Raw genomic sequence first — 27,141 nt, 5'->3', positions numbered from 1 at the left:
CAGTATCTCAGACTGATAAATTGCTTTGTGGTTGCTAGGGTATACTAGGTGGTTGCTAAGGTGTTGTGGTTGGTTGCATTTGTGTCTGAACTACATGCGACGCAACAATGTTCCAGCGACAAGCAATTTGAGTGTCCACACTAGACATGATGCGACAACGTGACGCGACAGAATCAATCAAATACCACAGCCTTTTAACATCATTAAATGTACATACTGAGTGACTGATACTGCACCATCTTTGTTATGGAATACGCTTGTTGGTTCGCAATGTGTTCAAACGTGTTTTAACATACACGTATGCTTTCATTTATTTTCAAAATCTGAGGTAAACTATCTAAACTATCGTTTTTGTTTTCAATATGGCTATTAATGTCTCGTAATATTATATTCACACTCATATTAGACACTTTTAACACTGAAAAAAGCACATAATCAGCACCCGAGATCGCCATCGTTTGTATGTTGTTGTTCCAACTGTGACGAAATTTAGTGTGTTGCCATCGTGGCTAGTTAGGACAAAAACTCGAATTAACATGGAAAAGATACCATTTATCCCGTGTCGCGGCATCACATTGCGTGAAGTTAAGACACGGTGTTAGTATGTTTTATCATGTTGCTAGCATGTTTAAGATATATACATGTTGGCAGAGCTGAACAGTAACTGATAACATGTAATCTGGATTACATATTCAGATTACAAAAATGAACAAACAAATCGAATCTTTCTATTTTTATCTTTTTTTTTTACTCACAAACCCACTGCAGTTCTTACATTAAGCCAAGTTTTGTTATACCTTGTTTAATATAATATTTAATGATGTTGATATAAAAAATGGAACATATTTTCTTTCTCTTTGCTTGTTTATATCACTATTGTACATTTTATGGTTAGTTTAAAACAAGTAATCTAAAATGCAGTCAGAATACAATATCTAAAATGAGTAACCTACTAATTGCAGTTTTCGAAATGTAATCAGTAATGAACTAAATTTTTTTATTAATCTACCAAGCTCTATATGCATATATATATATATATATAATTACAATAAAATTCAAATAAATTGAGATTTGTTGGGAACTTAATCTAAATATTCATTTATTGGGGCTGAAAATAAATGGTCAAATTCAAATATTTTTGCTGAATTCATCAGAAGCAGATGTGAGGTCTCACATGACAGAGGCTGCTCCTCATCATCTGGAACTGATCGATCAGTTTCTTGTGCAGGGGACGCATTTCCGGATGCACCAGTTTCTCGTGAACAGCCAGACCCATGCCGAGGATGTGAACCTGTAGGGTTTATTCAATATGAACCATCATTGGATGTTTATAAATCTCTTTCGAGTGGTTAAAATGGAGAAGTCTTGAAGGTATTCACCTGTTCCTGCATCAGATCCTTGAGTTGGGTGATCTTCTCCGTATCCTCTGGGTGACTGCTAATGTACTCTTTATCGAAGAATGCCTGGCATAAAAACACAGTGGACAACTTATTATGAAACTACGGTATAATTTTGGATGACGAGTGAATGTTTGGTGTTCATTCATTAAGGCAACAAAAAGCTTGTCAGATGAATGTGAAGAAACATCTCTGCTACTGTGAGCTTTCTAAAGCACTATAAACTCATCTGCCAAGAGAAACAATGTTCTTTTTAAACCCCTCAAAGTCAGATTTGGTGTTATGTGCACTGACTTCCTGGTATCTGGCGATTCCTCCGTTGACGGCGGCGTCGATCACCCCGTTGAGGCACATGCTGAGCAGGTTGATGTTTCCGTGAAGCTGCTTGTGCTGGTACTGACTGATCAAGGTGCGCAGCTCCTGGTTCTTGTTCTCCACAACATATATGGCATTCTCCAGCGGACTAACCTCAATCTACAATACATGAGGTAAACACAGATACTCTGAGTGTATTTTACAGTCTCTGTTCAGTAAATCTGGACACTAGATTGACAGTGTTATTAAATAATCTTCAAGCTTAGTGTTTTGGTAGTATACATTTAAATTAGAGGACTTTTTAATTATTGAATTATGTAAAAAAAAAAAATAATAATAATATGTGAATTAATGACTTCCTTAAATTTATATAAAAAAATGAATGTATAGAAATTCATGAAATTTACATTTATAAGGTTTAAATTGAGTGCTTTGGTATCATAAATGTAATTTAGAATGTTTTTATTGTTATTATTATTATTATTATTATTAAGTATTTATGGTTTAAGTTAATTTTCACATTTTTAAATTAAGTGGAGTGCTCAGGTAGTATAAATGGCATTTTACATGTATGTACAGTATGTATTTATTTATTTATGCAAAAGTATATTACACCTATATCTCATATGTAAACTTTCATTTCACTTTTTAGTTAAAACTTTCAGTATATAAATTTAGTTTAATGTTAGGGTAATATAAATTGGGATAAGAGATTTTTTATTTATTTATTGAATTACTGATGAAACATGATTAAAAAAAACATTCAATATGTAAATTCATGACTTGATTAAAGTTAACTTTTTTGAGTGCTGTCAAATGATTAATCGCGATTAATCACATCCAAAATAAAAGTTTTTGTTTACCTAATATATGTGTGTGTACTGTGCATATTTATTATGCATGTATAAATACACACACACACACATGCAAGTAAATATTTCAGAAAAATATGCTATGTTTATATATAAAACATATTTTGTTTACAATAGATGTTAAATGAAATATGAATATAGACACACACACACACACATTATAAACATATATATTATATACATATAATTTAACTATTTATGCAAAATAGCAAAAAACAAACAAACATTGTGTCAGACTGCTGCCCATGAGGCTATCAGCTCCCGATTATTGACTTCAATCAACGAGATTCAATAAGCAGACTAAAATGGTCACTTCATTATGTTGATGATACATTCAGCTTTTGTTTGGATAAGTCACCCACCAGCTCACGCTTATCCACCTCAAACCAGCGGGAGATGCCGGGAAGAGGATGGGTGAGGATAAGTGTGGTCCGCTCGATCCAGAGACTCTGAAAACAGACATGTTATGCAACCTCAGCCAAAGTCTGGTGCTAAAGTCATTTATCCACTGGGGTTCTGAGAGAAAAACTTCACATTCACCTTAAACTCATTTTCCTTGTCTTTGGACCCCTTGTGGAAGGGGCGATCGTAACGGAAGCGTCGGACATTATTGACTCTGTAGAAGCTCTTGATGCGGTCCGGCACGCGGTCCGTCTGCAGCACATCAATGTTTTCTGGAACTGGATTCACAGCGTAGATCTGGAGGTCTACGAAGCTTTACATGAAGGACAAACAGCTACTATACAGCAGAAACAAGTACTTTAAATGGATCGATAACCCTAAATGAGTAAGCTAGCTAAAACAACTATGTTGTTTATTAACTTATATATATATATATTTTTTGTACAAAGAAAAAGAAGATATTTTGCAGAGTGTCCAAGCTGCTCCTTTACGTACAAGTGGTACAGACTTTTGAACAAATGAAAAATGTATGATATCAAACATAAAATTACAGTTAAATACAGGTTTTTAATTAGTTAATTGCAGAGGTGGGTAGTAACGAGTTACATTTACTTCGTTACATTTACTTGAGTAATTTTTTGGGGTAACTAATACTTTTCTGAGTATATTTAAAGATGGGTACTTTATACTCTTACTTGAGTAAATTTTGGGGGAAAAATCTGTACTTTTACTTCGTTACTGTGGGCGACGCTCCTCTCGTTACTTTATCTTAATGCAATAAATGTTATAAATGCTTCAGTTTATTCCAAACGCGCCGTCTACTTTTCTCTGGGCAATGAGCGATGCCCAGTCGCGAATGATTCATTCTTTTGAGTCAATTCTGTTCAAAGGCTTGATCAAACCAATTGGCAAACGAGTGAATTGGTTCATGAATCAGTTTGAGTCGTTCAGTTCCCTGCCGCACGCGCTGAGCGTCTGAAGTGGTTCACTCGGAGTTGTAACGTTTAAGAACAGAAAGAGCGTTGAAAACGTGGCTGGAACTGCACTGAATTGAAATCTGCAAAGGTTATTATTTGCTAGCGATGGAGATCCTTATTAGATGAACACCGCGTGTGCTGTCTACTGTTTAACAGGTAATAACTTGGGCTACATTCGATTACAGTACACGATACCACTGTGACATTAGTTTGTTGTACGTGTGTGGCTTATAACAGAGGGGAGTCAAGTTGAATGCAGCTTCCAAAAGAAAAAAAATAGCCGATTAAGATTTTATTAATTTTAATACAATCACACCGGTGCAAGTACGTTCAGCAAGTCATATCATCAGCTGCTGAATTCAGATCTGTGATTGCTTGCTGGCGCTGAGCCAGAGATAGATGCGTTTATACAGCGCTGCGCATTATAACAAATCACACATGATTCTTTTGAGCTTATTAAAGCATTGGCCAATCAGAGGTGTTCAGATGAGTCATCGCTAAAATGCCGGTGCTTCCTTCACTCGCTCACTGACTGAATACCTCTTTCTGGCGAATTCTCTCGTCAGAAACAACAAAGTGCAGATGTGTGTACGAATCTTTAATTAAGATATTGATTTCACAGTGTTAACAGTTTCAGTGATTTTAATGGGAGTTTCTGAGAGTGATTGAAATCTAGACTGTCAGTGAAAATTATCTTTAATAATGTAAATGTTATTTGCTCTCTTTCTGAACAATGAAAGATTAGTAGCAATATTTATATCACATTAACTTTCAATGTTAAATTCACATTTAATATAAAGTCAGTCGTATTAAAAATATGTTATGGCATGACACCTATATCTGTTACTTAAGTAAACAGACAGGGTTTTATAATAAATTACATAAATTGGAGTAAAGGCTGATGAAATATATACATTTATACACGCACACATACATTACATACATTTTATCTATATATCTAAATAAAAATAGGCTCAGTATATATTACCCAAAGTAACTAGTAACTAACTACTTGAGTAGATTTTTTATCCGATACTCTTTTACTCTTACTCAAGTAACTATTCAAGACTAGTACTTTTACTTTTACTTGAGTAAATATTTCTAGAAGTACTTTTACTTTTACTTGAGTACAGTTTTTGGGTACTCTACCCACCTCTGGTTAATTGCTAAAATAAATGATAAATATAGGGGAAAAAAACTTCTACTTTAAAGGTAACTTTAAAAATGTAAAGGTGTTTTAAAAAAGTGAAGGATACACTGAGCATCGATAATTAATTACGTACAATTTTTATTTTATTAACATTAATATTATATCATATTATATTCATGTAAATTATGAATTTTTATCAATGCATGACTTCATGGAAGTCTTTGGGTAGTATGCATTCTTAAAATATTTTTAATGTAATTATTTATGCAAAATTATCTTAAAGTATATTCTATTCTATTATATTATATGAAAACATACTTAAAATGTAATTTCAGTACTGAATGAAGTTTACATTTTTAATTGAAATTTGTGGTTCAATTTTTGTGTATACATCTAATTTAGTGTTTAAATACTAAATGTAAATCTTTTTTTTACTATATATTTATTTAAACAAAATAATTTAAACAGAAATTAACTGTATTTAAACAAAATTATTTCTTGATTAATCATTTATTTTGATTAATTGTAATTAATTAATTGATTTTTATCAGTTTCCTAAACCATCTTATTATAGTGAAGGATACACTGGGCATCACCCTGTAAAATCCCCTCATCTGGTTGATTTGGGTGCTGCATGGCGATAGCTTGTGGAAATTCTCCCAGCATTCTTTGCTGAAAGGCTTCGAGTCTCTCGTAGTCATGCCCTCGACAAACAAACTCCTTATTCTGTGTGGAGAGAAAGAAAAATCTATAAATAAATACTTACTATAGAATTTAATGCTATAGAATTTAAGGCGAGACACTGCAGGCAAAAACACTGTTTTTTCAAGCACCTGTCAATTTTGAGATTTTGGGCTTTTTGGTTTTTCATAAAGTGCTTTTTCAAACTAGTCGAAGGAAAACATCCAAAAGACACTGTTAAGTGTTTCTTTTATAGCACTTTATCTGTTTGTGCCAATAGATTTCAATTACAATACATATTTTTAAAGGCCGTTTTCTCAAAATGAGTTTTTTCTTCAACACTGAGCCATAAATCTCCACTTCAGTAGCACTTACACACACCAAACTTGACATGTTTATTCCTGTCTATATTCTGAAGGTTTTTACAGAGGGATTTGTTCATATATATTTTCCTTGATTATATACAACATTTTATTCCCCCCAAAATTGTGAAAATATATTGTTTTCTGGCTGTTCAAAGTATTTTCTGAATTATGGAGTGACAAAAAAAGATAACCAGAATTCCCTCTGTAAAAACATTTGACTCTAATATGTCAAAAAAATTAAACAAAAAGTTTGAAACTGACTTCATCTAGTGTTCAGATTTTTGTACTAGACATTTATGCAAATTAGCACATATTTCATTAAATAATGCCTCATTTGCATATTTAAACATAACATTTTTGAAAACTTGTAATACAAAAAATGTTTTCAATAATCAATGTAATCAATCAACGGGGTAAGTAAGGTGATAACTATTAGTTTTTTTTTTTTTTCCCTATTCACCTGCAGTGTCTCGCCTTAAGGGATTGAAATTTTAAAAAATACATTTAATCTTTACAATTATTACAAACAAACAGAGCATGTAAATATCACATTAGCTCACCCTGAGGAAGAAGGGGAACTTCCGGCCATAAAATCCCACCCTGAAGAACTCCGGCTCTAGTCGCTGCTGCTCCATGATGTTGTCGTAATATGCCGCCTCCATTTTCTGTAAAGAAAGAAAGAGCTAAATATTCACACAGTACTGACCTCCTTCTGAGCAGAATACATAACAGTACATTGATAGCTGCGCGGTCCACTCAAAGTGCTGTTATATAAGCTCTATTCATATATTCACATTTTAAAAGAGGAACATCAAAAAGCACCGACCCGTATCCAGCTGAGACTCTGATAATCGTACAGGGACTCATACTGGAAGGCTAGCTCCCGGCACAGCGGGATGCCATACTCCCAACACTGGGAAGAGAACAAAAACAGGACATCATATGAAATTGAAACTAGATTTACATTTCTGGAAAAGAAACACCATCAATTCTGGAATGGCAAAATCATGTCATCATTTACTAACTCTCTGAGTTTCTTTCTTCTGTTCAAAACAAAATATGATATAATGACAAAAAAATGAAAATATGACAAAATAATGTCGGTAACCAGACAGTTGATGTTAGCCACCGACTTCCATAGCATGGAGAAGAAGAAAAAAATACTATGGAAGTCAATGGCTACCGTCAATTGTTTGGTTACCAAAGTTTATCAAAAAATCTTCCTTTGTGTTCAACAAAGACAAAATAAAAAACTTTTTTTCCCATTATTTTCCACATCCAATCAAAAACCGTCGCATAGTTCCAATTCCTGCCCTACATTTTTGTCCTTTTCAATAATCCGTTATATTTGGATGTATTAAACAATTCAAAAGAAAATATCTACAGCTAGTTATGTTTGATTACAAGTTTAATAAATCAATAGTTTGTTATTGCTGTTTGTTTATTTGTTTTTTTTCACTTTTAAATCTTATAAAGTCAGTGTGATCCAGTGCTTTTGGACCCAACCAACTTTCTTTATAAGGTTTAAAAGTAAAAAAAAAAAAAGAAAGTTGGATTGATAAATCCATTCGTCATGTTGTTGGAAATAGCACAAATGTGCAGAGTCAGGACCTAACATTAACACTCAACAAGTAAATTTGGAGTTGGTGAGTACTCTATATGAACTGGTCACTCACAAGTTGGCTGGTAACTTTTTCTTTTAAGTGTAATAATGCCTCAAACGTGATATGTTGTAGTGCGATTACCAAAACGTTGACTGCGTTTCAATTTTAAATGTGTAATCTGCTGAGCATAATAACTGTGTTCACAGTAATTCTGAAATTATCCACAAAAGTGTGAAAGGATTTGCTGCGCAAATAAACGCTGATAATGAACCTGGATTTGCGCAGCTAGTCAGTTAACAACGGCTCTGTGTAGTAACAGCTGCTCTATGTGAAATCACGCACCTGATGGTATTTACCACTGATTAGAGAACCGGCTTTACTGACGAGATGCACATTAATGGTCGGCCGATCTTTATCATGCACCCCTATTAAAAACATAATTCTGCTTTGGCAATCATTACCACCCACCATTTTTTTCAGACAATCTTTTGCTCTTTTCTAATGCAAGTCTGTGGAGTATGCCTGTACATCGACAATTTTAATTTGATAGGAATTATTCCAAAATATGGTAAAACACTGTTTAAATAAAGTGATATCTGTAAATACCTTTCCCTTGTTGAAGTAGTGGATGACCTTACGACAAAGACCTTCTTTGCGATGCCATTCGCTCTGCGCAGGATAGTGCAGGAACTCCCGGAGGGGTCTTTCCTCCCAGTGGAGCAGCTCCCAGTACAGCAGGAGGGTGAACGCCGCCTCTGTGAGACACAGGGGTTGATAAAGTTTAAATACTCTTCAGTAATGTAAGCCCTTTTAGAGCTGGTAATGCATGGTGCTAGCAACACAAAGGTCATGGGTTCGAATACCAGGAAACATACATAGGACCAGATTTACTAGAAGCTTATCTTGTCTTACGGTGTTAAAAAAGTACTGACAGAATTTATTAAAGACACGTAAAAAGGCGTGGACAATTATTTTTGCGCCTGACCTTATTGAATATGCATTTCTAAGAGTTTCTCTTTCTGTTGCAAAGGTTATGGGAGGAGAGCATTAATTCACGCAACACGATTTACTAATATTTTCACTCATCAAATTAATGGTATTTGCGTTATCTTAAAGCTGGCAGTAATTTGCGCTGCTCTTGGTAGATTGTGCTGGTAATTATGTAAATGATCTGGTTGCGTCTAAATCACACACAGAATTTTTCCCTATCATCTGCACTTTTATGGTATTGCGCTCTAACGCTAATTTGCCCTGTTTAGTAAATCTGGCCAATAGTGATAAAATGTGTACTTTATAGTCCTTCCGTAGCTCCGCCCCTTTGGATGTTTGAGCGTTGCGTTTTAGTCTTTTGCAGCATCCCACATATGAAACACAGCTTTAAAAATGTGACGCTCAAGTTAGAAGTTTAACTTAAAAAAAAAAAAAACGCGTCTCTCGAACTTACGTAGTTTTTTTTTTCATTCCAGTGCCCTGCGTCTTGTCTTTTTTAAACATTAAAAAACATTCTGTGTTAAGCGTGTCTATGTGAAGTAACTATGAGAAATATCTCACCTGTGTAGTTTTCAGCCTGCAGGTGCATGTCACACAGCTTGTGAATGTATCGGATGTACATCTCCTCTTTATTAATCTCCGATTTGTAGAAATTCTACAAAAAGAGATCAAATGATCATCAGGTTGCTTTTGTTTTATTGCAAAAAATGCCACATTGCGTATATATAGTTGACAGTGAATTGAATGAAGGGTAAGACTCACCAGCAGGTTGACAGTGCAGCCGATCTTCTTGTTTTCTGTCTCATCGCCTTTCATGCAATCTCTGCCGACCCAAGAAACAGGAAGTTTCATTAGACATGCCCTCTAATGCCACACCCACCGACCATATATGGGCAATATGATGCGCTTGCACACAAATATGAGAAGAACTTCTCAAAATTCAAAATTGGACTGGAATTTGGCCTAATATGTCATATTTTACATACAGTTTCAGTATTTACAGTATTGAGTGTTAAATACCGTACAAACATAATGAGTTTTGGTTAACATTTTACACAGCAGTCAAATTCCTGTATAAATGAGCAATAATCTGCAATATGGACAGAAATGTAATCGTTAACAAAAGCTAAAATTAAACAACTATTTTTGGTAATTAAAATAAAATACACATATATGACAAAAAAAAAACTAAAACTAACATCAGTTGAAGTACTACAGTTACTTAAATAAAATAATTGGTAAAAATAAAATAAATAAAAAAACAAAACAAACAAAAAAAATAAATAAAGCTAAAAACACACAAAAAAACCCATTTAAATTAAAATGAACACCAAAAATATAAAACTAAATGCTAATTCAATAAATAAATCACATTGATCCGTGAGCGTTTTACCTGTAGTCTAGCAGTCGTTCCATGAGCCGCGTGACAGATGTGACGAAAGAGACGCCCGTCTCCCTCCAGGTCTCCTGCTCGATCTTCTCCAACAGACTAGACATAAACGGCACACATATTTATAGAATTATTTAAGATCATTTAATGGGCTGAAGGTAAAAGAGGGGCTTGTAATGGAAGATCTGTTTTAGTGGCATCTGATAGGCTGAACAGGGTTAGTTTCCTCTTACCTGGGATACGGCCCAAACAGCTGAGTTCTAATAATCCCGCAGCACAAGGCAAATCAGAGACACTCAGGTTATAACAAGAGTACTTAAACAGTTAGATGTGAAGCTGTGTGTGTCAGTGGAGAAGGTAGAGGGGATGTGTGTGTGTGTGTGTGTGTGGGTGTGTGTGCGCACTTACAGCAAACTGAAGAGTTCTCTGTAATTCTCGTCGCCTTTGCCTTCGGACACCAGACTGTCCAGTTTGTCTATCAGTTCTGCCTCCACCTGCACCATAAACATGAACCGAATTAGGAGCTTATAATGAAACAGATCAAAGTTCTGAGTAATATTTCATTTTTGGTTCTACTTATAGGTATGTTTTGAGAAATTATGCTATTTTTGTTTGGTGCCACATAAATAGCCAAGTAATATTATGTTGGACACTGCTTAAAAAAAAAAGAAAAAAGAAAACTGAGAGAGAAATAAACATAACATTTATTTGTTTTATCATATATATACCATAATAATAATAATAATAGCAATATACAAAATATTATTTAATTTTACTCTTTTTTTTAACTTCAAAATTATATTATTTCTTGAGAATAGCCTGAATATACAATTATATTGTATTGTATTATTTTTTTATTTCTAATTAAATAATCAAATAATTTGTTCATCCATTTATTCATTCATTTTCTGTCCAACGCAAGGGACATCATAAATGAAACAAACGTTATTACTGGTTACATTTAGAGTGAAAATATTATCAATCTTAAATCATATTATTATATTTCCCTGGAACACAACTCAGGTTAAGAGAAATAGGACAAAATAGCCAAGAAAAGACAGAAAAGCAGAAGCAGGTATAATGGACCTGTTTGAAGTTGCCGTTCTTTCTCTGTTCCCAGTCCATCATATCGTGAAAGATGGGGATCATTATATTTCGGACTTCAATTTGTGGTACAAGCGTCACACCCAAAAATGGGCCAATCATTCCTGGTATGAAGTGAATCTTATTCTCACCTGCAGCCAAACCAAGAAAATTGTGATTATTCATTACTTTTTCTTTCTTTCTTTCTTTCTTTCTTTTTTATATGGTTGATCTTTTTAGTTAAAGCCTGAAAATCTATGTTTATGTAACAAAAGGGTAAGGTTTATATAATAGAAAACATCTGAAATCTGTTATTTTTAATAATATTAATAATGAAAAACCCTGTGACATAAAAGTGGCCAAAGTTGCATCAACACTTTATGGTGGTTACGGAGTCTTTTTTGCAGTGTGGTACCTTATTCCACCTCTAGAGGTCAGTACTGCTTTTCTGGAGGAAGTGAATGTTTGCGTTTATGTTTCTGTCTTTGCGTGTGCAGAGAAATGCAGCAGTAGAAAAACAAAGTCATGAAACAGAGTCGAAAGAAAGAGAGAGAATCAAAACACTTACCCAAATTCTGCCACATGCTAAACAGCTCGTAAGCCATCATGACCCTCATATCACCATATCTGCAAAGACAACAAAAACACACAAAAAATCTCCTCTAAATCCATCCAGGAATCTAAAATGACAAACAAACAGCATGTATTAAACATACTAGACTGACAAAAACAGAAGAGCCACATGCTGGGCTGAAGATCATAGATGTAAATGGAGGAGCAGAGAGATGAATCGACCCTCCCAACAAACACACAGGGTGATCATCTATATTGCATTTTTTTTGGAGTATTTGAACAATATCTGAAGGAACAGGTATCTTTTAATCATGAGATGCAGATCCCATGGGTAACAACAAAAGGAGAGAGAGCTGTCCAAAAAAGATGGAATCCAAAGAGATGTTGAACGTACTCTGGGTGGATTTAACCTGGATTAGCCGACGCTACAATACACAAATCATTGTTTGTTTCATATTTAAAGGAGTATCTGGGTTAAATAAAACTTAAGCTATGCTGACTGCATTTGTGACATGACATTTGTGAAAGTAATTTGGATTTTTGTCCTTTGGTAAGTAACGAAATGCATTTACAATGAAAGCCTGTGGAGGAAAAACATTGCAATCTGCACGCCTTTAGAAACAATGACGGGATGATTTCTTTGTAGGGCTTTATGGTGTGTGAATGAGCAGAACCAAGTCTTACTTGTCAAAGACCTTCTTCCGCTTGGCTGGTGTCAGACTCTCCAGCTGTAGACTAGGCTGGTTGATAAACAACACTGCCAGACTGAAATACGAATTCCACACCTGACGGAAAAGAAACATAAATGGTTAGTGATGCTACTGTGTCTTTAATGGAAATCTTGACAAAGTTTTGAAGGAGAACTAAAATAATTCCATTTGGCCATACCATTACTATGGATATACACAACTGATTGATTGTTTGGTGGGCGTGCCTTAGCTTAGGCCCCTCCTCCTCCAGAAAGCAAGCCACACCTCCTAATTATTCAAACTATTCTGAACTATTGTTGGAACACTAAAGGAAAGATAACTTTTAATGTAACTCTAAACATTTTTGTAGATGCAATTCAGTATGCCAATGAAATGTCACTAATGTGATCACACCTTAAAGGGATAGTTTACTATGTCACTCGTGAATGTGTGTACGACAGTTAGAGGAAGCTAGAGATTAGGGTTTATAACATTTCAAATATGGATATTTTTCTTACACAAATGCATTGCTTCTCTTCCGATGGCCTTTATTAACTACTACTGGAGTACTTTTATGATGGATGGAAGCACTTTTTTGGGCTTCAAAATCTGGAGCCCCATTCACTGCCATTATAAAGCTTGGAAGAGCCAGGACATGTTTTAATGTAACACCGATTGTATTTGTCTGAAAGAAAAAAGTCATTTACACCTAGGATGGCTTGAGGGTGAGTAAATCAAGGAGTAATTAACATTTTTGGATGAAATATCCCTTTAAGGATGTCACTTTCAATATTCATTAGAGATATGACATGTTGGTTAAATTTTATCATGGCTTCACTTGTCAAACTAAACTGATCTAGCTATGATGATAAAGTACATTAACCAGTTCAGATTGGATTCCGGATTTAAGCTGCTCTACATTGGACTATGCTGTCTTTTTTACAGGGTGTATCCAGTGAAAGCCCACACTGATAAACATGGATATACACAACTGATTAGTTTGTGTATATATTAGGTAGACTTGAAACAGCGCTGCCAAAGACTTGTAGAAATACAACAGTGGTGCATTCCTATTATTTATGAATGGGAGAAAGTGCAACGTGCAATATGGTGGAATATTATCACCTTCTTGCATAACTGAAATAGCTGCCCGAGAGACATTTCAAAGATGGCTGTCAAGTGAAATGACTTGCCTTAAAGGGACTTTGGCACCACTTTAAGTTGAACATTCCTATTGATTCTCGGGTGGGCATGTCTTAGTCTCCTCTTCCAGAAAGGAAGCCACACCCAACAATCATTTTCCATATCAAACTCTTCCAAACTCTTGTTTGGACACTAAGGGCCAGTTTTACTAACAGCTTGCACCAGCGCAAACCGTCTTTTGGCATAAAAATTTTACTGTCAGGATTTAATAAAGAGGCGAAGTGACGAATTAGCACTGAAAAGGAATGGACAGTTATTTTTGCGCCTGACCTTATTGAATAGGCATTTGTAGGAGTTTCCCATTCAGACGCAAACTTTATGGGAGGAGAGTATTCAAATGAACCAAGCAATGAGATTTACTAATGTTTCCACTTATCAAATTACTGATATTTGCGCCATTATTTAATACCCAAAAAAGCATGCCTTAAACTATTTTGCACTTGAAATGGCTGCAATTGTTGTTACAAGGAGGAGGCACCGCAGAGATGAGAGAGCGTGCAAAAGATTTCCCGTGCAGATTTCGCAGCGGGTTTAATTAGTCATGTAACTTTGCTGCATTGACCGACAGAAATCTGCTTGTTTTCAAAGTGTCTTCTGTGTGAGCTGTGCTTCATACTGTACATTTACATACTGTATCCCGAGAGCTTTCTGACCCTGCATAGACAGCAAGGGTCCTTACATGATCAAAGCTTAGAAACATATCAAGGAGATCGGTAAAATTATCCATGTGACATCAGTGGTTCAGCCGTAAATGTACGAAGATACGAGAATACTTTTTGTGCGAAAAATAAAAACGTAAACAGTGTATGCTGTTCTGTGTCAGCTGCGCCACACAGATACGTTTTCAATGTTGTTCGTGCTTTGATCTAAATGTAAACAACGTTTTTGTGAACTTTCCCTTTAAGTTGCTCCACAATGGCCTATACTTTTTTTTGTGTTTGTTTGTTTTTTTCAGGGAATATCCAGTGAAAGCTCACACTGGTAGACAGGGCCATGTTTCTCTCTCAAAGATAACCTTCATTAATAATTCAGTAGATTTGAATTTTTCAGAGCCAGTCTCCCTCGTTAGTGGCACCATCTGTCTTGATCAGGGAGGAGAGCTTCATTAGAGTGGATTAGAGAGGGCCAAGTGTGCCCAACAGCAGGACACCGTGAAGGCCCACATCAAGCACGTTTGTGTACATGTGGAATATGATATTTAGAAAAAAGAGTTGTGTGTGGGTTTAAAAATTACTTTTATGTTTAATGTGTGTTTCAGTGCCAGGGAGTCTGTATTGCAACGTGTGGTTGATCTTCATCACAATCACACACCTTAAAATCAAAGTCAGCATCCGTAAAGCTTTTATGAAGAGCAGGTGACAGATACTGGGTTGTGCTCACAATGATACTGCAAGAAAGAAAAGAGATAATTAAAATAAAATAAAAACATTAGAAGATAGAAAGACAAATTTATTTTGAACAGTATAAATATACACTATCTATTTTTCAAAGGTTTGTAAGTTTATACTTTATAAAAGTTTGTTCACCAATGCTGCATTTATTTGATCAAAACTACAGTGATATTGTGAAATGTTATTACAATTTAAAGTAAATGTTTTCTTTTTTAATATTTTAATATCATTTACTATCTATTACTGTGATCCAGTGCTGAAGCTAGCAATAAACATTTATTATCATTATCAAAGGTGAAAACAGCAACTGTTTATTAACATTTTGTTAAAATATTGATACTGTTTTTCAGGAGTCTTTGTTGAACTGTAACTTTTGATCAATTTCATCCCCAAACTTTAAAAAATCTTTTTTTTTTAAGCTTTTTTTTTTTTTTTTGAAAACTGAACATATGTTCTGTAAAAATACCATCTAATGCAATGACATTCATGTTGAAAGCGTGACTTTACTGTTTTTGTCTGAAAGACATTGTACAAATAATAAAAATATGATATTTCAAGAGAAATACATTGCATTATGCCATATATTAAATTTAAATTAGATTTATGGATTTAGCGCAATGCTCTACCAATTGAGCTACAGGAACACTAATATATATTATATATGTTTTGCAAATCAGGAAATCAATGTTTTGAACTAAAAAAAAACTACTTTGGAAGGAAGCAGGAATGAGGTCTCACTTGTTGGTCAGCAGTCGCATGACGTTCCAGTCACGTGGGAATATACTGAGCTTCATCAGGTTTCTGAACACACAGAAAATCTTCAGCAAGAACTCCTGTAAGAGATAGACAGGATTGTATAAGCTGAGTTGGAAGCAAGTACTTTCACATTTAACATTAAAAAGCTTCACATTTAAGCAATACTATAAATTATTTAAATGCTTGGTTTCTGAAATATATGAGATGGTTCACCTTTAGCTCCTCTTTGCTTTGGAAGTTGTCCATTAGGTGTTGAAAATGAATGTCCGACATTTGACGAAGGAGGGACAACAAGCAGGACACGTACTCCCCCTGCCAATCAGAAAGTGTGCAAGTCCTTGTGAGCCAATCAGTCTGTTTGTTTGGCAATCAAACAGCAAATCAAATGCATTCAAAGGGAGCAGGGAAGCAAAATGAATAAGACGTGAAGACTGTGAGATGAATTCACTTAACAGTTGTGGCACTCTCAGCATTAAACAGCACGCCACAGACCGCCTACAGTCTGTTCACTAAATTAAGATGCTTATTATGTACAAAAAATTAAAAGGCTGGCTGAAATCACCAGTTCTAAACTGACAAGCTGATTTTACACAACTTTTGAATTTTAGGCCATGTCCACACGTACACAAGTATTTTTAGAAACTGAGTTTTTCCTTCTTCTGTTTTAAAAAAAAATCTCTGTCCACATGAAAATGCAAAAGCAAGCTATGAACTGTCAAGAGCATGCCAAACCAACATGTGGTGATATAATCTTAACCGTAAAGCCATGCTGGTCAATCAGAAGCCTGAAAAAGTTTCCAGTAGGCGGCGATAACTGCGCATGCTCCAACGTCACAAACCCAAATCTCCGGTTTCGCTGTCTATTTTCAAAAATGTAATGGTTTGCGTGTAAATGAATGGCCAAACCACACAGACAAAGCTGCGCTTTTTTAAATACCCATGTTCATGTGGACAGGGCCTTAAAAACCCAGGTGTTAAAAACAACTCAGACAATGTTTGCAAATATGTGATGCTATCAAAGGGCACAGTTTATTCTTAGTGAAATCTCTTGTCTGGTTATGCTTTCTTTTAACTACATATACACAGAGACATGATATTAGTTCTTCTGGATTCTGTTTATAAGCTATCTATGATGAATACAAAAAAAATGTAACATTAAAAGAAAGCAAAAGTATATCAAATGATGCAAACTTATACATCAGAGTACTGATCAGAGCATGTTTGTGCTCTAATAGTTTACTGTTTATCTTTGCCTTCTGAGCAGGTGTTACAACAGACTAAACGTAAGGGACATAAGACAGACAAGCATGGGTGAGTCTCACGAAACCTGTCAAGAAAGATTAGGGTCATATTTTAATGCAGAAATGGAAAGAATTAAGAAATTTTTCACTTTTATTTGACATAAAGAAAATTATGAAGGAAGTAATGGCCCTAAACAGAGGTTTAATTTTCCATTCCTCCTTGAAATATGCATTTTATGTGTAGTTTTCATGAAATTCACCCACAGGAAGACATTGTATTATGTGTGAGTCAGTGAGTAAGTGAGTGAATGTGAGACATAATAAAAACAGACATGAACGACGTGAACGAGAGAGAGAGAGAGAGAGAGAGAGAGAGAGAGAGAAAGAGCACAACGGTTATTATTTTTATATTTAAGTTAGAGTAATTGTCATATATTCAAATATATTCTCTCTCTCTCTCTCTCTATATATATATATACATATATATATATATATATATATATATATATATATATATGGTTTGACAGTTTAACCAAACAGTTTGGCATGATTAATGTTGGAGCTTGAGGTAGATCTATTGTTATTAAAAACTAATCTTTCTATTAATGTGATTTTACTTTCAGAACTGTTGCACTATATAGGCAGAAAAAAGAGAAATATGCTGGGAAAGAAACAGAAGATGAAGAAAAGATCTCAGTAGGGATGCTGCAAAGCAGGTGGAGGAGAAGAGGGATGTAAGGAAGGAAGGAAGGAAAGAAGTAGAATATCAGATTTGTTAGTTACTAACAGTGATCTCAGCCGTGCACTGTGGACAGCGCTGCCCTCTTACCGCCTCCTGAGACTGAGATTTACTCATGATGGCCAACAGCGTCTGCAACAACACATCCAACAAACTCTCCACCATCATCTCTACCTCCTCCTGCACAGAGCTCTCCTACAGATAGGAAACAAGGAACATTGTCTCTTTAACCACAGTCATTCATAGGATGTTCAGAGTTTTGATGACATGCACATTGACCGAAGTGTACCAGTGAGCTGCTCTTAATAATGGAGAAAATGCTGCTCAGGATTCCCGAGCAGATCAGAAGCTCCTTCTGTTGGCGCAGATGCAGATGAATATGATGGAGAACAACAGGAAGTAGAATTCTCCTTGATTCTGTGCAAACAGACAGAGGTAGGTTATTAACTTAATTCACCTGATTAAGATTTCAGACATTTACACTGTCATAGAACACCTGCAAATTTGCTCGTCACTGGAGCAGTACTCCTAAAAGGGACACGTTTGTAGCTTATCTAAGCTTAAAATGTGCATATTAATACCTAAGAGTAGTAATATGAACTGCAACCTTAAGGTACCTCTAGGCGTAAATGAGAGTACTTTGAGAGTACTGCCCCAGTGACAAGCTGTTGTACCTCTAAAAGGTAAAATTTTGCACATTAGAAATTAAAACTAATTCTTTAAGAAATACCTGGGAAGGAGAAAAGCCTGCTATCCACTGTCCGAGCAATGGACTGCAGCTTGACCACATCCATGGACTGACCGATGTGGACCGTACTAGGCATGCTACCCAGAGTTCCCCTCACAAACTCTGCTACTTCCTGTACTGTGAACATCTGGAGGAGCTCATCAAAAATAGCTGGGAATGAGTTGAGTAGGGCAGCCTGACAAAAGTGGAAGAGAACAGAGAAAGAAAGGTTTACATTTGCAATGTGGTCATTGTTTGTCTTCGACTTTAGATAAAACAAGATGTGATGGGCCTGTTGACCAAAGATGGGATGATGTCACCTACACAGCAAGAGATCAAGTAACAGTGAGGTGTCATCATCACCTCATGGTTACTTGGTAGATTAGAGATTCAGTCAATTAAAAATTTTAGCCCAAACACATTAAACTGAACCACCTAAACCAACCTAAACTTGACAGTAACAGGCAGGTGGGTTGGAGTAGGTTGCTACTAAAATTTGCAGGCTAGGGTGTCTCTGGGAGCTGGGTTGAAGACATCTATATAGTCATGGTCATAGTCAAAAACCTTGGGCTTGGCTATTCCTTAATTCAAAGGGCCATTACAACTCTTGTTTCTGAGGACTTTTCTTCCCTACTTTGCTCAACAGCCCAATGTTAAGATCCATTGCAGGCAAGGTGATCTCTGGTCCCCTTAAAAGCCACTCAAGAGGTGAAAAATGGGGGCGTTTGGAAGGATTTGCCTTTGTGCAGGAGAAGATTTGGTGTCAAACACAGCAATTAAAATCAAGAAACACATCAAAGAACCCAGCGGAAGAAGCACTGGAAGCATTCCGGAGCAATTGTTGGTCAGTTTGTTTGGGTTGTTGTTTAATTGTTGAGGGCTGGTGTTCTGGAAAGGTACTGAGTAGTTGTATGTGTTGGTAGATGTTTTGGGCTTTGGCATTGGGTCAGGTTGTGAGGGAGTCCCCATTCCATTACTGTGGGGCAATTCAACAAGTTGCATCTACTTACAGACAGCGGAGAGGGCCTTGGGGCATTGCAGCTCAATGGCTGCAAGCAGTTGCCCTGGTTGGTGTTGGCTTGTCCAGTAGTTGGCTGGGGACCCTAGGGGGCACAGTGAGGTTGGGCAGGATTGGGTCAAGATACGAGGCAGGGATGGGAAAAGTCCACAAAGGTATAAAATGGGACAATTCAGGAAAATATTAAGTCAACAAAGAAGACTAAATCTTCATCAAACTATTTGTTCAAGAATTGTGGGTAGGATGGTCCGTACTGTGTCCAGACATTGATAAATCAAAGTATTTTTCTTTTTCAAGGTTCCTGGTAGTTTCAGAATTAAATGATGCTCCGGTGGAGGCATATAATGTATGATAAAATATGGTGGTGACAGAAAAAGCCATGTGGAAGAAAAGTTTTATGAAAGTGTGCAAACATTATCTAACCAACAGGATTCCACATTTTAAACATGAACACAGAAAGAAATTTCACATTTTACTGTACAAACCTATAACTAAACAAAAGTAACAAAATATATCATTATACAAACCCCAACCCTTTACACAAAAACTGTCCCACACTGTGCTGAGAAACTGAGTGATACTTTGTGAGGGGAACCATTACCTGGTGAACAATAAAACATATCTAGGGATCAGAATATCATAGTAACTTGGAGGAGAAAATAGCTAGAAAACCTGCTACCAACAATCCAAAACATCCTTGCAATGGGTTAGCAATGAATAACCCATTGCAACATAAAGCAATGGGTTTAAACCACTCAGAAAACCTCAGCAACCACATACATTCCTAACAACCTAGCATCATAGCAGCAAGTACCATCTTCAGACAGTACAAAGATCTAGAGACAAATTATACTACATTCGCTCAAGAACTTGTTCGGTGGCTTCAGTGTCTTGAAGTTTCTTGAAGTGTCTTGAAGTCTCAATAGCTCTAATCTTGTGTACTTTAAATTTGAGACCTTCAAAACATTTATCATAGAAATGTTAGAGCAGATGGAGCAGCTATCTATACTTACACTCCTTCAGCCTTCAGGAAAAACCTTGTTTTGTTTGATCGCAACTTTTACAGGATTTTTGAGATGGGGCTGTCTAAACAGCTTAGACGTACAACTTCTTTAGGGCAGAACGAGACAGATGCATTAATCTCATAGAACATTAAACAAACCTAGGTCTCAAGGAAATTTGGAAAGGAAAGACTTTAATCTTGGGTCAAAAACCATGGATTGGGAGATCAGAAACTCATTACAAATGATTCTTTAATTTTTAACATTATACCACCTTGATCTTTTGTTCTCTTCGCTTAATTCCTCAATTAAACAAGCATTAGGTATAAAATCATAAAATCATCAATACAAAATTGTACAGTAACAAACCATTCATCAATTGAATCCCACACCTAGCAATTTTAGGCTTTTTATTGTTGACACAGTTCTTTTCATATATCAGATGGTTTCTTTAGGTAATATCTCCTCACAAATGTCAATTGTCATAAACATGAAATGTGAATAGTTCTTGAGTTTATATCTGACCTGGGTGAAAATGAGTGTCTCAGAGCTGCGGCTGTCCAGACTGAGCACGAAACGGATGGATTGGAAAAGCTCCTGGATGCTAGCCCGAAATTGGTCCTCTTCCATCCCACAGGTGGCACGGGAGTAGAGGATTCGTGACTGGACGATGAATTTAAACAGGTACTCTAGAGCCTGTAGGTAGATTTACATTTAACATGTACCCTGACAATATCTGCAAGTATCCAAGCTTTTCAACATTTATGCTATAAAATGTTTTTAAAATACTCCAAGTACAATCAATACAAACAATCCCTATTCTTCTACATTGAAGACAAATGTAAAAAAAATTACAAATTTTAAAATTCACCATGGTAAATCTACTTAACTCGAGTGATTTTTTTAACTAAATACATCACATTTCCATATATATATATATATATATATATTTTTATCTTCTTCGTACAATTTAAATTGTACAGAGTAGTTGTTGAAGAGTTCTAAATATTACGATTAAATGGGTGGCTTTGTATTTTACTTCTAAATACTTGAGTACAATTAAAAGTGGAAACTTTTCTTACTTTCACTCAAATATGTGTTTTTCAAGATATTTTTGAAAATCTTGATGCAACACCCACACTTTAAAGGAATTATTTCTCTTCACTTTTACAGTGCTTGTCTTTTTAATATGAGGGTACTGTCAGAACCACAATGAATCACCAATCAAACCAGTAATGGCAATACATCTCAACAAAAACATACAGTGAGTGAATAGGAAATCTTGAAAACATTTGCTTCAGCTAGTTATCTGTAAAGGTCCTTTGAGGACTGCACTGAAACATCTTATGTAAATGCATTATTTATTCTAGTTCCTGTTATAGCTGAATCACTGTTTATTTGATAGTAGCTGGCATATGATTTTATGTGATTTTTTGTTCTGTTTGTGAGGTTATACAGCATACTTGGTAAAATCAAGGAGATCTCACCCTCATGGCATCCTGGATGTGATCCTGTCGAACAACTTCTGCTGATCGGTCCATATACCACTTCAGACAGCGAATCAACTCTCTGAATTTGACATGAAACATCTAGTTATACCATATTCAGATTCAAAACCTCAAAAAAATACTGTGAAAATAAATTGAATTACTTATAAGCCAGTGCTCCAGCAAAATGCTTCTGGATGTACGTGTCCATCACAGGACGGAAGTGATAAAACTTACTGTCCCTGAGCAGATTGATGATGAACACCTGGACAGAGATGGAAAGCAGGCGAGGTTCAAATTTCTAACTTGTGTTGAAAATATCAGTATGCATCGGTGTTATTTTAGTATCATTGAAATATTTTTTTAAAGTAAGTAATAATACAAAAAAATACTTTTGACTTTTATTTATTTTAGTAAATCAAATGCATGGAATAGTTTTAGGAATAGAACCACAATAAATAAAAAAATGAAGATGTAGATGAGTTTGTTTCTTCACAAACAGATTTGGAGAAATTCCTCTGCAGTGAATTGGTGCCATCAGAATGAGAGTCTGAACAGATATATAGAGTCCAAATACACAGGTGATCCACACCACTCCAGCCCATCAGTTAATATTTTGTGAACTGAAAAGCTGTGTGTTTGTAAGAAACAGATCTATTATTAAGCCTTTCTAACTTTAAAACATTGCTTCTGACCATCTGACCAATACATATTAACACTTCCTCCATTGAAGAAGTTTATTTATTGTTGTCCTCTCACAGTAAAAATGTTCATTTTTGGGGTTAACTGTTTCTTTAAACTTAATGAATTGAGACCGCAATCCAACAAGTTGTTTGCAAGATTAATATCCATGCAAGAAGAATGCATCCGCGTAGGTTCCCTATTCTCCACACAAAAACATGACAGGTGTATTCAGGCCAAGAGAGGCTAGAACGTCTTGGCTCTTTTTACAGGAGTACAAGAAGCTAAAGGCTCTCTGGAGACGCCACTATCAAGCAGCTGTGAACGCCTAATAATGCCTGGATCCACGCCAGCTGAAATCTTCCATTTTTCAAAACAGACACATACACACACAGCATGAGCACTCGTGAAAGAGATGAATCGTGCACATTTAAGGGTGTTCACACAAACACACAGTATATGAGGGTGTGAGTCTTTTGATGAATGGAAACCGGACACGTTATTACAGCAGTGAATTATTAACGTTAGATAAGCTATGGTGCATTCCTAGAAATGTCATTTGTTAAAGTTTCTAACCAGCGACTGAAACACCAGGGGTCCATATTTGTCTGTGTTGTCATCCAGAATGGAGAACAGCGTGTCGAGGATGTCTTGAAGAAACTGGAGAAAAAAAAAACAGAAAATGGATGTAAATTACATTAAGCAGACATTAAAATATGTTATTTTGTAAATAAATAAAAAAATAAAAAAACAAGACAGAGCTCTCACTTTGACTATTTCTTCCCCACAGACGTGCCGCAATCGCCCCAATATGTCCATTACACGTTCTGGATGGGCTTTCCACTTCAACAAGGCTAGCAGATCAACTTCACAACACAAACACAACAAGACATTGTTACTATACTCTGAGAAGTATACACAACAACTGATAAATTAAGCACAACTGTTATTAATTGTTAGTAATTTACCATTCTGTGTTAGTTTGGTGGAAGAGAGCTGAGTGGATATCCAGAGGGTTTCCTTAGTGCTGCGCTGGAAGATGAGGCTGGACGGGATGTTGGGGCAGCCGTTGAAGTCGTCTTTACAGCAGGGCAGACCCAGGTACAGCGCATGGTTACTGAAGGTGGTGTTTTCATCACACTGATCCACATACAGGAGAGACATTTACAAGTTGAACTGGGTCATCATTAGCTAAAATAAATCAATTCAACTTGAAATAAAGGAAATTAAATAATACAAAGTATAAAAACCTTATTTCTGCTAGCTGCCAAGGTAACATTAAGTTTAGTTTTAGTTTAACTTAAAGTGCCAAAAAAAAAAATAATAAATGAAAAAAAAAAAACATAAAAAGACATAAAAACCCTAATAAAAACCACAGACACACTGCTAAATTACATCAATAATAATAATAATAATAATAATAACTATAATATTATAGAAAATATTACATTACTAACAGGCAAGTGGATTAAAGTGTTTTTTTAACCACTTTAAAAAAATTATATAGTGATACTTTTTTATATTATGTAACATTTTATTAAGTAATTCAATAAACAACATAAAAATGTATGTTTATTTCTCAATATAGTGCATTTAATATTTATTCTTTATTATTATTATTATTATTATTATTTATATCAGCTAAAGCATAAATATTTTAATGTACATACTGTAATTGTTATTATTTTAATGTAATTCAAATAACTTTTTTTTTTCTACTGGAATACCTAATTAAAATTAAGTTAAACTAAACGAAAAAAAAACAAAAAAAAACAATGAAAATAACATAAAATAATAAATATCTGTCAAATATCATGTCTTCCACACATCTTGACACTTGCATTCTTTTTTTATTATTATTTATGTTGTTTCACATAACGTAAAGTCTGCCTAACCTTGTAGACGTAAAGCTCATGGCTCTCATCTGACAGTGTGGTGCCATCTTCTCTCATAAGTGGAGTGAAAGCAAAGCCAAAAAGCTTCTTTTCTCCTTTGTCCTTTGCTTTAAAAATAAAATAAAAATAGTCAAATAGTCAAGTCAAAAATCTTAAATATATCAAGTAGTGCATGCATCATATAACCCAACAGGTTGGATAATGAAAAGCAAAAATGTTATTTTTGCAAATACATTCATATTTAGGCACAAACTGTATTTGTATTAGTTGATCAATTTCAGTCATTTAGGCGTAAGAAAAATCAATTCACTGAAATGCATGCAAAATTGTTCCAGCAGTGTGCAAAGTCTTTACTTGAGCAGTGTCTGAACTCAAAGCGCAGATGGGAGCCGCGGAAACGGTCAATGGGGATGGGCAGTTTGATGACCTCACTCCAGCGAGGACTATTATTGTGGTAGAGGACAAAAGAGCGGTACTCGCTGATGTTGTGTTCTCCTGAGCCCAGACTAATGCACTCCTGATAAAAGATAGAAGAAAATGGAGACCATTTGCTTTTATGTGGCTTTATAGTGTGCATCAAAGTTTGCGACACCAACATTTACTCTGGGCTTATGTAAAATACATCAGAAAGTCCCAAACTCATTTACTCCTCCAAACTGACTTCAATTTTGTCGGGACTAAATGATTCACCACATATGTTTCACCACCACTGATATGTTTTTCAGAGATAGTTTATCTGAAATTGAGAATTCTTTCATTATTCACTCCCTCGTGTCATCCCAAAGCCGCAGATTTTTTATTTCATTATTCATGCAATACAACTCCTTAAAATTGCTCCCTTTATACAAAATTGGAACAACATTAGGGTGAGTAAATGATGGCAAAGATTTGGCAAACTATTCTTTTATTAAGGCAGTTTGACATACTTTGAGGATCTCGCCGTCAGCATAGAGCACATACATGGTGACCTCGATGTTCTTCTGAACGCTCTTGCCTCCTCTCTCAAAGTCTCCTCTCTCCAGCATGAGGTAGAGGTCATTGCGTATGTCGCCTGAAGATAGAAACACACACAAACACACACACACACACACACACACACACACACACACACACACACACACACACACACACATTGTTTGGTAATATTAGTCTTTTTCAATTTGACTTGGGAAAACTGCTTGTTACAAATACGTTGAACTTTTGTTACTTATATTTTCGCTGTAGAGAATTATTGCAACGAAAACTCAACATTCACGTATTGCCACATGGAGTTTATAAAAGTTCCGACATCCTAGATCAAAATCTGATGACAAATTTTAAAGAAATAGCTGCAAAAAGATATTTTTCAGAACACCATTGTTTGGTAACTTTTTTTGTGTGTGTGTTGTGGGTTTTTCCTTTATATTTTCACTTTGGACGGTTACTTTGAAGAAAACGACATTTATGTGTCACCACACAGAGTTTAAAAAAATTAGACGCCCTAGACAAAAAAAATGCGATGACAAATTTTAAAAAGGTTGAAAAACGTTCTGTCATTCTAGACATAAATCTGATGGACAATTTTAAAGAAACTGTTGCACAGTTTAAGAGTTTTTCCCTCCATTTTTCTCTCTTTCTCTCTCTCTATAAATACATATTCTCTCTTTTTTCTTACTAAAACAACACCTGTCAAAAACAAACATTGGGTTCAAACATCAGTTCAAATATCCTATATTGAAACTAATTTAAATACATTTTAAAGAAACAGTCAGACAAATATTTCCTTCAGCAATTGTAATCGTTTAAGTGCACTGTAAGTGTAAATAAGTGTTTTGAATTGTACATGACACATTTACATTACTTTTTTCTTAGATTTCCATTTCTACAACTTATTTATATTAAAATATTTTTGCAGTCATTGATAAAGTTGATGGCAAACTGTTTTACTTATTTGCAAAGCCCCATTTCAGTTTGGACCCTGAATAAAGATACAAACTCAGAACCAACATACATCAGTCTACTACGACTAACCCATAAATGTTGGACAGATGCAATAGCTGTAAATATATTTGCTAGAATGTTCCTAAATCTATTTTATTTTAACTTAAGAGAAAATATGATCTTGGATGGACAAGGGAAACTTAATTTAGCTTCACTTTTAAACCCTTTTACAGACTGTAATAAAAGCTATTGCTACATAAAAGGTCAAATGGTTTGTCAAGCTAAACTGCTGAAGTGAAACTGCCTACTGGCTGTAAGAAATCTCATCAAACTTGAGTTCAACCAGTCTTTTACACTGTGATTCCACATGTAACCTTGGTTTTCAGTCGACTCTTTCATTATCAACCTCATTCTCTCCATGACCCAGCAGCCCACATTCTTAGAGGCAAGCATCTGAATCATAATGTTCTAAATAAACACAGACTCTCTCTGGAATTGTGCTTAGCTCTTACCCGTCTACTCAGGGGAAAAAAGTTTTAGCTGTTAGTGAAAGAAGTTGTGGGTTTAATTAGATTTCTTCCAATTACAGCTGAA

General features: G+C 35.4%; 1 protein-coding gene across 8 annotated transcripts in view; it reads right to left on the bottom strand.

Annotated features, from left to right (window-relative positions):
* Window positions 1-27,141, bottom strand: part of LOC132160081 (dedicator of cytokinesis protein 3-like) — a 177,343-nt gene that overhangs the window by 11,286 nt on the left and 138,916 nt on the right. For 6 of the 8 annotated variants that reach the window (XR_009437948.1, XM_059569782.1, XM_059569783.1 and 3 more), the window contains 32 exons: window positions 25,554-25,678; window positions 24,982-25,144; window positions 24,628-24,734; window positions 23,701-23,872; window positions 23,501-23,598; window positions 23,309-23,392; window positions 22,216-22,316; window positions 22,052-22,133; window positions 21,090-21,260; window positions 18,549-18,741; window positions 18,108-18,235; window positions 17,867-18,013; window positions 16,052-16,150; window positions 15,821-15,915; window positions 15,003-15,078; window positions 12,484-12,584; window positions 11,795-11,853; window positions 11,230-11,378; window positions 10,552-10,637; window positions 10,377-10,403; window positions 10,147-10,242; window positions 9,516-9,576; window positions 9,315-9,408; window positions 8,370-8,518; window positions 6,986-7,072; window positions 6,720-6,824; window positions 5,698-5,839; window positions 3,125-3,291; window positions 2,947-3,033; window positions 1,692-1,871; window positions 1,380-1,463; window positions 1,175-1,291 (listed from right to left, as the gene is read on the bottom strand). Coding sequence is in view for 7 of the 8 variants with exons in the window: in XM_059569782.1 (XP_059425765.1) it covers window positions 1,175-1,291; window positions 1,380-1,463; window positions 1,692-1,871; window positions 2,947-3,033; window positions 3,125-3,291; window positions 5,698-5,839; window positions 6,720-6,824; window positions 6,986-7,072; window positions 8,370-8,518; window positions 9,315-9,408; window positions 9,516-9,576; window positions 10,147-10,242; window positions 10,377-10,403; window positions 10,552-10,637; window positions 11,230-11,378; window positions 11,795-11,853; window positions 12,484-12,584; window positions 15,003-15,078; window positions 15,821-15,915; window positions 16,052-16,150; window positions 17,867-18,013; window positions 18,108-18,235; window positions 18,549-18,741; window positions 21,090-21,260; window positions 22,052-22,133; window positions 22,216-22,316; window positions 23,309-23,392; window positions 23,501-23,598; window positions 23,701-23,872; window positions 24,628-24,734; window positions 24,982-25,144; window positions 25,554-25,678 (3,632 nt within the window). In the remaining variant the exon portion in view is untranslated. The remainder of the gene's footprint in view (window positions 1-1,174; window positions 1,292-1,379; window positions 1,464-1,691; window positions 1,872-2,946; window positions 3,034-3,124; window positions 3,292-5,697; window positions 5,840-6,719; window positions 6,825-6,985; window positions 7,073-8,369; window positions 8,519-9,314; window positions 9,409-9,515; window positions 9,577-10,146; window positions 10,243-10,376; window positions 10,404-10,551; window positions 10,638-11,229; window positions 11,379-11,794; window positions 11,854-12,483; window positions 12,585-15,002; window positions 15,079-15,820; window positions 15,916-16,051; window positions 16,151-17,866; window positions 18,014-18,107; window positions 18,236-18,548; window positions 18,742-21,089; window positions 21,261-22,051; window positions 22,134-22,215; window positions 22,317-23,308; window positions 23,393-23,500; window positions 23,599-23,700; window positions 23,873-24,627; window positions 24,735-24,981; window positions 25,145-25,553; window positions 25,679-27,141) is intronic. The other 2 variants (XM_059569785.1, XM_059569784.1) reach the window with 2 other exon arrangements.

The sequence above is a fragment of the Carassius carassius genome, chromosome 16, assembly GCF_963082965.1.
Source record: "Carassius carassius chromosome 16, fCarCar2.1, whole genome shotgun sequence".
In the NCBI taxonomy this organism is placed as follows: domain Eukaryota; kingdom Metazoa; phylum Chordata; class Actinopteri; order Cypriniformes; family Cyprinidae; genus Carassius; species Carassius carassius.
This window is presented reverse-complemented; position numbering and strand designations above follow the sequence as displayed.